Here is an 11486-nt window from a genome sequence, read left to right as displayed (position 1 = left end):
TTACCACTCAACCTGGATCTGTATTTATAGTTTTTGCTATGGGCTTGGGATTAGTGAAAAGTTAACCACGGCCCAATTCAGCCCAATAGCTTTTAATCCCTACTTACCTTAAGTCAAGTTGATTAGTGACATGGGCGGCCGTTCTCGCAGGACTTATCCTCTGGGTGGCCGGCTTCAGGCGGGTCATAATTTAGGGGACATGGGCGTCCGCCCTATCATGCTTAATCCTTCCCATCAATCAGTAGAAAGGTAGTTTCCCAGGTTTCTTGTGCTGATGTGGGCTTTGGACGACCGGCTTCAGGCAGGTCATAATTCAGGGGACAGGGGCGTTCGCCCTGTCATGCTCAATCCTTCCCATCAATCAGTAGAAAGGTAGTTTCCCAGGTTCATTATGTTGAAATGGACGGCCGGTCCGTTTGGTGGTTCGATGACGTGGACGTCACTCCGTAGGGCGTCCGGTCTCTGCTGGTAGAATGATATATATGTTACGATGGTAACGTAAACCTAGACTTGTATTAATTTAGGACCTAGAAAAGTAATAAAAATATTATTTATTATTCATGATTAATTATTCCCTCTTTGTATTAACTAAAGGTTTATTTATATATTTAATTTTTTGTATTTGTTGGATTAATTAAATTTTTTCCTGTTAATTTTACTCTGTATATTTTGAAAATAATATAATTTAATATTTTTATTAAATTGACATTAATATCGTGTGTCAAATTATAAGAATTTTAATTTTTTAATTTTTTAATTTAAAAACATAAATTATAACGTGTTAAGTTATAGTTGTATCACGTTGACAACGATTATTACGTATTAGTATTAACATATAATTGTGTTCTATTTAATCTTTATATTCAAACTTTTAATTCAATTTAGACACTATTTTTTTAAATGTAATGATTTAGTTCCTTTCCAATTTAAGATTAAATTAATAATTAAGTTAAATTATAAATTTTATAGAAATATTAAAATAATTTTGTTGAATGATACATTAAATAACTCCATCTAAATATTTTTTTACAAATGTAAAAAGTAATTAAATTTGATCTTAAATTGAAAAGAGATTAAATTATCCATTTTAAAAAATTAGATTAAACTAAAATTATAAATATAAAAACTAAATTAAATACCATGAAGTGATAATATTATCACTGTCATATAATACAATCATGACTTGGCACATAGTAGTTTATTTTTACAAAATTTTATAAAAAAAAGGAAAAAATTTAAAATAATTTTTTTTACGAATTTACTAGTAGTTTTACTTATCTGAATTCCTTTTCATTTCATGTATTAAGTGTGACATGGAAGTGTCTCACTAATCATTCATTAGAAAGTTATACATTAAATTAAAATTCCTAGTTTTTTAATAAATTTGACACGACGTGACAGACACAATTCATAGTAATATATTTTAAAATTAACTACATTGGTTGTAATTTAATATATTCAATGAAATTATTTACTTCTATGCAGAATTAAAATAAATGAAAACGGAACTATTAGAATCCATACCTATTTATGCTTTTAATTTTATAAACATATAAACTAGTATAAATAAAAAACAGTTTTTATGAATGATTTTAAAAAGTAAATTATTTATTTTCTATTTTTCAAATAGTATTTTGAAAACAATTCTCATAGAATACGTGAGATATTAAATTGATAGATATACTTAAAAAAAACGAGATTCCGATTAGTTTATTGCTTCAAACTAATTCACACTTTATTTAATAAACTTTACGTCAGAATATAATCTTCTCTTGATTTTTTCCAAAATTAATTGTATTTCATTTTACACCTCATAATAATAAAGAAAAAAAGAAAGATAAACATTAAAAAAACAAAAGTTTCTAGATGCATAGCTATAAAGTCAACGAGGAAACATTGACAGAGAAACATTAATTATTGCATATGGAAGAAAGTGAGATAAAATATATTGTATATGGAAAATGATACTTGAACAATATTTTTGACAACATTTAGACACGCGTACACGTGTTAAAATCTGAGTGGTCCAGTTGAAAAAATTAAATAAAAATGGACCACTCAGATTTTGACACGTGTGCGCGTGTCTAAATGTTGTCAAAAATGGTTGTTTTCATTGTATATACGTTTCATGGGAAACGAAGTTATCGGGAATAGTATTTTAACATACACATGTAACATACATATACAGTTCCTTAAATTTTCATTAGTTTCTTTTAAGTTTTCTAAATTAAAAAATATTTTGTTATATATATATATATTGCTGATGGTTTCAAGTTATCAATAAAATAATTTATTTCGATTTTATATTATTTTCATAAAATATTCGACTATATGATTAATTTTATTTTAATTGATTTGCTTAATAGTGTTTGTGCATGAGCCGTGTAGATTGATTAACGAAGTATTTTCCAAATGAAACAAATTTGGAAATCAAAATAAAACTTAAACAGATTTGAAAGGCTAATTTTCTAAACTTAAATACTTATAATAAATTAAGTTTTCAAATACATAAATTGTATAATAATTGAAATATTTAAAATTAATAAATATTTTATAATGAATAAATTATAATTAATTTTAATTTCTATTTAATAATAAATGTTTTAAAATAATGTTAAAATTAATTTTATGACACAGAAAAAAGATAAAATAAATAAGTAAATAATAAAACAAGGGAATAAAGGAGACCATGTGTCAAGAAAAAAACTATAGCTATACACTTTCAATTAATTGTTATATTTTATGAATAAATAAACTTACAAATTGTATTTCAGGTATAGAGAATCAAATATAATGAAGTGATGAACTGAAAACGGAGAAATCATATTCTATCATACAAGGTTATATATATAATTTATTATATTTAGATTGAATAAAATAAAAATACAATAAAAATAACAAAGCAAACATTTCCATTCATTATTGTGATAAAGATTATATAGATAGACAGGTTAAATGTGTTTTTATTATTAATTTTTGACATAAAATTAAATTCCGTCGTTTTAATGTTTCTAATTCAATGAAGTTAAATTTATTTAACATATCAAACAATTATTTATATAGTTATGATAAGATATGATTTAGATATTAATCTAAAACACTGTTTAACAAATATAAAAAATAATTATTAATTTAAAAAATTATATATATTTATTTTTAAGATTTAAAAACTAAATTATATCAAAATTTTAGAAAATAAAAATGAATTGTAATTTTACAAATAAAAAATATATTTAATAATAGATGTCTTCAAGGAAAAGTTATTAGTTAAATGAAAACAGTCTAAACCAAAATAATTAGGGAATAAATATCTGATTGTAATACAGTGATAGAGAAAGGTGGTCGCAGCATAAATCAGGAATTATAATAATTTATATATATATTTTATCTAACTTAGAATGTGGAGATAGATATTTGAAAAGATAAAGTAAAGAAGGTATGATATCATTTTAATAACTAACTAAAAAGCAACAGCTATTGCGCTGGCCAAAGGCCATGTAACCCAATTGCTGCCATTTGCATCATTCACCAAATTAAAAAACTAAAAATAAAAATGCATAGGATAGACCGTTACTTCATTTTGGATAAAATAAAAATAAATAATAAAAAAAGTCTTTTACCAAATTGTGCATGTCATAATCAAATCCTTCTAGAACACCGTCACCCTATTCACTCACATTTTACCCAAAACTATGTGTGCACACTAATTTCTCCTCTTTATAAATCCCAAACCCTCAAACTTTCGAACCCACGAAACAACCTAAATCCAAAGCAAAACAACACAAACTCATTTCTCTCTGTCTCTCAAAATTCCGTATACCCTCTTTCTCTTTTCTTCGCAAGATCCTTTATTTCGGCGATTCCGGTGTATGGGTCTTCGTTGATTCACTGATACATTGAAAAAACCGTTCTTTTCAATTTTATCGATTTCCGTTACCATGGAGTTGATTTCGGGTCTACCACAGGACGTAGCACGGGACTGTCTCATTCGGGTTTCGTACCAGCAGTTCCCCACGGTGGCTTCAGTGTGCAAGCTCTGGAAATCGGAGATTCTTTCGCCGGAGTACCACCGTCAACGGCGAAGCACGAAAAACGCGCAGAAGCTCATAGCGATGGTTCAGGCTCGACACCAACCCGGAACTGGTTCGACCAAGCGAGTGACGAACCCGGTTTACCGTCTCAGCGTGTTCGAACCGGAAACGGGTCACTGGAACGAGCTGCCACCACCGCCCGAGTTTTATTCTGGGTTACCCATGTTCTGTCAGTTAGTTAGTGTCGGGTACGATCTTGTCTTGTTGGGCGGGTTGGACCCGAATTCGTGGAAAGCTTCGAATTCTGTGTTTGTGTATAATTTCTTGTCGGCGGAGTGGCGCCGCGCTGCGGACATGCCGGGTGGGCCCCGCACGTTTTTCGCTTGCGCGTCGGATTCTAAGGGGACGGTTTTTGTTGCCGGTGGACACGACAACGAGAAGAACGCGCTGCGATCGGCGTTGGCCTACGAGGTTACCTCGGACCGGTGGGTTTCGCTTCCTGACATGGCGGCGGAGCGGGACGAGTGCAAGGGCGTTTTCCGTGGCGGGAAGTTCTTCGTCGTCGGGGGCTACCTGACGGAGAAGCAGGGAAGGTTCGAGAAGAGCGCGGAGGCGTTCGATCCTGCTACATGGAGCTGGGACGAAGTGAAAGAGGACTTCCTGGATTGCGCCACGTGTCCGAGAACGTTAGTGGACGGTGGTGATGACGAGGCGGTGTTTCTTTGCAGGGGCGGGGACTTGATCTCGCTTCGCGACAACACGTGGCAGAAGATATCGACGGTGCCGGGGGAGATACGCAACGTAGCGTACATTGGGGCGTTGGATGGGACGCTGGTTTTGATCGGATCTAGCGGCTACGGTGAAGCCCACGTGGCTTTTGCTTTCGATTTTGAGTGTTGCAACTGGAGGAAACTGGATTGCCTAGAAGGGTTCATGGATCATATCCAAACCGGTTGCGTTTTGGAAATTTAGAATTTTCCCTTTTTATTTTTCCATATAAAAGTTATATAAATTAAGAAGTCACAACATAAACCAATACAGGTTTTGTAAATATCTTCATCAGAACTTAATTGAAACTTAATATTTCACTCTTAAAAAGATGTCTTTGATTGAATTTTGGAAAGAGTGATGAATTGAATTTGAGAGAATTTAAAGATAAATTTTGTTGTTGTTTATTCGAAAGCAAGTGAGAATGGATTAAAATTAGTATAGAATTTGATTAACTTGATATATTAAAAAAATTATTTTCAAATTTATCCTTGTTTATTTTTAAATTCATTTAAATAAATAAAAAAAATTTAGGTTTAAAATCTCATATTTTCAAAAATCTCAAATTATTTAAGTGAAGAAATCTGTTTAAGTGAAGATAAGTGGTCATGCATGAAAGTATTGGCTTTAATTTCTACACATGAAAGTTCATTTTTCAATTTTCAATATAGCAAACATGAGAAGAATGACATCGTGGTGTGTATCCTTAATGTTCTGAAACATAGATGAGTGAATATTTTCAAAGAGAATTAGTGTAACTGTCTGCGGGAGCATGATTAAATTGAAAAGTAATGTATACATTTGGAAACTTTCATTTATTTTTTGCATTTTATCTGTTTGTGATAAGGCCTCAATGAATTGCAAGGGACCCGCAAAGCGACAAGTTTCAAGTTTTGTTCTAGAAGACCTCTTCCTTATTATTCCATTCATTGTGACCCTTTCTTTATCCAAACCTCCACTTGTCCAATTCTAATTATGCTCCAATCTGTTCATTCTTTTTATCAACTTACGTATACGCATCTTTCTTAAAACCAATTTCAAATAATTAAAAATTTCTTCCTTGTTTAAAATATAATTAATTAATATTGATAGTCTTGAATTAAGGAAGTAAACACTTATTAACATTTACCTGTTTTGGTCACAATTTTTCAAATATTGATGGGAACAAAATTGAGATAAGCACAGACATAATATCAGAAGCAGTTAAATGGCAGAAAGTAGAAAATATTAATGAATTTAAATGAAAGCAAATAAATGACAAAAAATTAAAGTACCACTGGAAAGTGCATGCATGAATTTTAAATGAAAACAATGAATGTATGAATGAATAGGAAGTTAATGAAAGGGTAAGAACAGTGCATGAATTTAAATGGATCGAGAAATTAGATTGTGAGAAAAGCAAGTGAATACAGTTAAACAACTTTGAAGGCAAAATCCTTTAATAAATGAAAAATTGGAAGCCAATGGTTGAAAAATAAAGTGTAAATACTTTGATGAGTGTAGATGTGTAGACATTTTTAAGTTTGAGTGATCATATTCCATATAAAACATACAATAGATTAAAGTGTATCAAACAAAAATATCTAGATATTTGAGTAGATTCTAAATTTTAAATTTTAAAATTAAGAATATTTGAATAATTTTTTATTTTTATTTTATTTTAAATTAAAAATTAAAAATATTAAAATACTTCCGTGTGTTTAAAGTATATATTTTTTATGTATATATTTTTTCTGAATAATAATTTTTTTGTCATTCACTTTTAAAACATAAGATAAGAAACCGCATATATATATTTATTAAATTTTGTTATAAGTTTTTCTTACTATTGATTCGGAAAATTCAATAATTTTTAGTACCAATGTTAAATGTAAATATATTCATTTACACTATCTATCGACCAATTGAAACTTCCTCCAATGTCATAAATAAATAAAAAATTCTAATTAGTAACAAGTAAAAACAAATTGTATTTCACATTATCTAATATTATTGGTTTACAAGAGTTCACATTTTTTTAAATCGAAAAATAACCTTAATCAATTTTAATAATTTAAAATTATTAAATGTTTTTAATATTACAATAGTATTAATTGAAATACTTTATTAAAATAAAAGAAATTATTAAATGTAAATGATCTGTTCGAGACAAACATTTAAAAGTAAAACTATTTAAAAATAAAATAACTCAAATCTATTAAATATAACATCCTAAAAAGGATCTCTTAACAAGCTTGTCTATCCTTCTACCTTTATAATTTGTTCTGATTTTATATCAACTTCTTACAAACTTAACTTTGGAAGATTGAAGAAAATGGATACTCTGCAATTGCAAGCCAATGAAGTCACTATTACTTTTTTTTTACCACACATAGAATAGGAATTAGAAATGGAAACCTTTGACTCGAAATAAGATGGTAGCATCTTGAAACATTTAGAAAATAGTAACTATAGGATAAGATAAAATACTTTGCATTCATTTAACACACACTTTGTGAAAATAAAATGGTTATAAAAGAACACATTTTTATGTTTTTAAAAAAGAAAAAAAAGATAATAATATGTTAACAGATTTTTTAACAATATTTTTGACAAAAACACGTCATTTTCTCATTAGATTTAGAATATGTCATTACATAATACAATAAAAAATAAATAATGAACAAGTGAAAAAATAATACGTATATTTGTGTTAAAATGTTGTAAAAAAATGTGTTAAAATATTGTTTTTCAGAAAAAAAAGAAAAAAAAAGATAATAAGTGGACACAAGAAATATCATTTTGAGTGACAACCATGTATGTGATTGAATCCAATGAAAGAATGTAAGCAGTTATTTGGTTGTCATGCACATGTCAAGAACCTCTGCAAATTTCTCATACATGTTCTGTTTCAAGAACATCCTCTGCACCTTTTTTCTTCCTTCTATCCCCATTTTCTCTCTTGCAAAGCTGTTTTCAAGTAAAAACCGGAGATGCTCTGCAAGAACATGGTTCCCTGTGCGACCAATAGGATGAAGGAGACCTGTCACATTATGTTCAACAATTTCTTGCGTTCCTCCAGCATCTGTTCCAAGCACCTACTCCATATTTTTAAGTGAAAACAATGAATGTCAACATTCATTTCTACTATTCAATAAACTTTCCACATAGATAGACACATCACACCTAGAGATAATCAAGTATCAACTACCTTAACCGAATCATAGAAATAAGCAAGGTATATATTGTCATTATGCAGTTTATAGTAATTTGAGATTGTTTTTTGGTTTCAAATCTCATAACCAAGTTCATCTAGATGGAGGAACTGATGAATTTTCGCCCGCAATTTAGATCGCAGGCGAAAAGAAAGGAACAGACAAGAAGCCATTCGGTAAAAACAATGAGACACGGTCCAAGGAACTAATCAGAGGACCGCGATTTCATCAATACACGTTGTTGAATGTTTTACGGTAGGTGCTAAAATGTTTCTTCAGGTCCAGTTGGTTCATACTATACACAATGCTATTGGCATTAAGTGAGACTAGTATGGACAACATAACTCTTTCTTTAAATATTGATACAAGGGCATATTCAAATGTAAAAGGTTGCTCTTTGACAACAGCAATATAAGGATAACTAATTTTCCATTTCTAAACTCAATCAATGAGCAATGTTTGAAAGGATAACAAAACTACCATAGTATGTGATTACAAGACAAGGGAAAGCATATTGGAAGCCATACCGGAAGACCAAATGCCATTGCTTCTATAGTCACCCTTCCAAATGTTTCTCCCAATCCCTTTTCACCATTTTGAAAAAGAAAAAAACTTAGTATGTTTTTCAAGCAATGTAATAAAAATAGATGCTATGCAGAGAATGTTTTATACAAATTAAACATGATTTACCTGAGAGTTTATGACATAAACATCTGCAGCAGAGTAAAGTGAGGCAACACGTGTAGTGGCTGAGGTCCACAGAACTGACTTTGACAAGTTTGAATGGTGTGCTAAAAATCTTAGCAGACCCTTAACATAATCCACTTTGTTGCTCTTAGATCCGACAGAACCAATGAGAATTTTGAGAGATTGTGCAGTTGTTGCATTGTTGTTGGACAACATTTCCTTGCTGTGAACACAAAAACATGCATCAATAGTCCAATAGATAAATATACTAGATAGACCACCCTATAGTTTTGAGATTTATGTACCTTTTTGTAAATGTGCTTGAGATATTGTTGAAGGCTACACTACTATTATCATGGTGTTCCCCATCATTAAATGACACTGGCCTTTTCTTATTATCATGGTGCAATGGTTCATCTTCTACAATTGTTCTTGCGGATTCAAGAAGAAATAGCTGACCCTTCCCACGGTTGATGCTACTCAGACTCATAACAAGCATATCATTATCATTCAATCCCATTTCTCTTCGAACTGAATCTCTCAACAACTTTCTTCTCTCATCCATTTTTGCAGCACTGAAGGATGCAGTATTGTGTGTAGAGGGAATGCCTGCTACAAAAGCTAGTTCATCATTGACAGACAATGGAACAAGTGCTGGCTGTAATCTCAATTTTATGCTTTCTTCTTCACACCATTTTTGCCATTGCTTAGATTGTGCTTCAGAGAGAAAAATCAATATTTTCACTCTCTGCAACATATCCTTTGCACGATCAAAATACTCTCTTCTGTTTTCCATAATCCACCAAGCAACTTTACTTGCTCCAACGGGAAAATGTTCAATGTATTGTTCTGGAAATATGTAACGGTGTTCAAGTAAGAGAAGATGTATACAACAAGTACATAGTAAGAAACAATTGTTCATATTATTATGAACCACCTCATGATATATAATTGAAGTTTTCAAAATAGGTATACTCAACCACTTTTGCTATCTTTCAATGCCAGAAGTCCTGTGCCATATTAGTTTTAGAATTAATATGAGGATTTTCAACTAAGGCTCTGATATTTTGGCAACTTTTATGCTGGTTCTGCATTATTTTCAGACACTGCATAAGGAAAAACTCAAGCAATGTGTTCATACCAATCCATGATGCACAGACAGCTGATCCAGCAATGACAAGATCTGCCTTGGCTGCAGTTTTGAAGCTGTGATATGCTTTGTCATCAAGCACCTTGATTTGTCTCCTAGCAAGTTCTTGCATCAAACCACCCTTCCTGCTAAGCACCACAGCATGAACAGAAGCCTCACAACTCAAGAGTTCAGTTGCCAACTCCATCATTGAAAGTGGAGCTCCAGTCATGGAAAGCTCATGAAATATCAGAACAAACCTTCTTGACCAAACAAGGCGCGCAAATTTCCCTTTGGTGTTACAGGTTTCATAACGCCCCTGAGGACTCCACTGCAGAATTCTATCCTCTAACGAACCAAATGGACCAACAAGGAATCCATAGGTGGAATTCCTTGGGGGAATCTCTGGCTCCAGCTCCTCCAAACCACCACTCTCAAGTTTATGTTTTCGCCTCCTCTTACCTCTCAAAACATGCATTGGTCGCCTTCTTCTTTTCCTTGTGCTAGCTTTAACCTCAGGTAGAACACCATATTCTTTCTTGGCCAAAGCCACATCTATTGGTTTGTTCACTACTTGTTCGATTTTAACAGATAAGGAAATGTTTTTGGCAATCAAATCATGATGCTGATTCTGTTCATCATAGGATTTTGTTGCATCCCTTTGTCTGCTTCTAAAGCCTGAAAATTCCTCCTCCTTTTCATCATGTGCCCACCTAGACTGTACAAAAAATCCAAGATAAGCCCAAAGGGTTATCAGAAGCAGCCATAACAGTATCCGGTTGCTGCCGTAGCACTGTGCAACACCCTTGCTTTCTCTTCTTGGTGTTAAGGTAGAATGTGGTCTCTGAAATGAAGGGGAATTTTGTGGAGTTGACCTTCCAGATGACGAAGATTTCAAACAGATACCTGATCTTGCTGAAGAGTTCTTCTGCTTTGTAAAATTTGCATGAACTTCTCCTTTGCTGCTGTTGCAGTCCTCCATTACCAGTATCGTTAACTATATCATTAAAGAAGCTTGAGACCCACTTGTAAATTCACTTCCTTTTCAGGATCAGTTCTTTCAGCATTGTTGCTTCTACCATATATAGGAAGTTCAAGTTTTACAAAGAAAGAAAGTGAAAGGAAAAATGGTAAAGAAAAGGTGTGTTACAGTTCTTGATGCATTTTGTGTTCTTCAATGGTTTAAAGATGTGATGGTACTCCAAGATTTCTGCTTTCAGGGTCAACGACTATTCTGGAATTGCTCCTTCATCCGAAAACGAGAGTTCAACAACTGAACAAACAAAAGGCTGAAGAGAAGAGACAGGGGTAGGAGTTTCACAGAGAACGAATGCACGTGCGTTGCACATGTATGGGGTTGGTCAACCATAACAAACTCAATTCTCTTTCTGACTAAAGCGTAAATAATCAATCCAAAAAACTTTTTATATCTCTAATTTATAATTCTTTTTATATATCTAACTTTTTTTTATCTTTTCCGTATGAAGAATATTTTAAAAAACTTGTATTGTCTCATTGAGATTTAAGAATAATTTTTCATAAATCATTGAATTAATTATTGGAGAGCTCGGAGGTCGCAACAACTTTCATGTGCATGTTCAGAGGTCACATCAGAGAGAAAATGATGATGAAAGGTTCTCTCAATTTATATTATAAAGTAATTTAATTATTATTCGG

General features: G+C 31.9%; 2 protein-coding genes across 2 annotated transcripts; one reads left to right on the top strand and one right to left on the bottom strand.

Annotated features, from left to right (window-relative positions):
- The first annotated feature begins 3728 nt into the window (after positions 1-3728).
- Positions 3729-5206, top strand: LOC124824085 (F-box/kelch-repeat protein At1g80440-like). Its single transcript, XM_047296452.2, has one exon. The coding sequence runs from the start codon at positions 3939-3941 to the stop codon at positions 5001-5003; it is 1065 nt and encodes a 354-aa protein (XP_047152408.2). The 5' UTR covers positions 3729-3938; the 3' UTR covers positions 5004-5206.
- A 2297-nt stretch (positions 5207-7503) lies between these two features.
- LOC124824084 (uncharacterized) lies at positions 7504-11175 on the bottom strand. The gene is made up of 5 exons (XM_088101661.1): positions 9822-11175; positions 8986-9529; positions 8684-8903; positions 8521-8577; positions 7504-7876 (listed from the first exon to the last, which is right to left on the bottom strand). The coding sequence occupies exons 1-5, from the start codon at positions 10789-10791 to the stop codon at positions 7631-7633; spliced, it is 2037 nt and encodes a 678-aa protein (XP_087957787.1). The 5' UTR covers positions 10792-11175; the 3' UTR covers positions 7504-7630.
- Positions 11176-11486: the final 311 nt, after the last annotated feature.

Source organism: Vigna umbellata, chromosome 11 (assembly GCF_029865625.1).
Source record: "Vigna umbellata cultivar VRB3 chromosome 11, Vumbellata_1.0, whole genome shotgun sequence".
Classification (NCBI taxonomy): domain Eukaryota; kingdom Viridiplantae; phylum Streptophyta; class Magnoliopsida; order Fabales; family Fabaceae; genus Vigna; species Vigna umbellata.
This window is presented reverse-complemented; position numbering and strand designations above follow the sequence as displayed.

Bases quoted from the DNA above. Each gene is read 5' to 3' on its own strand.
- LOC124824085 (XM_047296452.2), top strand. From the start codon at position 3,939: ATGGAGTTGATTTCGGGTCTACCACAGGACGTAGCACGGGACTGTCTC.
- LOC124824084 (XM_088101661.1), bottom strand. From the start codon at position 10,791: ATGGAGGACTGCAACAGCAGCAAAGGAGAAGTTCATGCAAATTTTACA. The intron at 8,578-8,683 runs GTAAATCATGTT...AATGGTGAAAAG, and splicing joins TTTATGTCATAAACTCTCAG to GGATTGGGAGAAACATTTGG. The intron at 7,877-8,520 runs GTATGGCTTCCA...AATATGGAGTAG, and splicing joins CAATGGCATTTGGTCTTCCG to GTGCTTGGAACAGATGCTGG.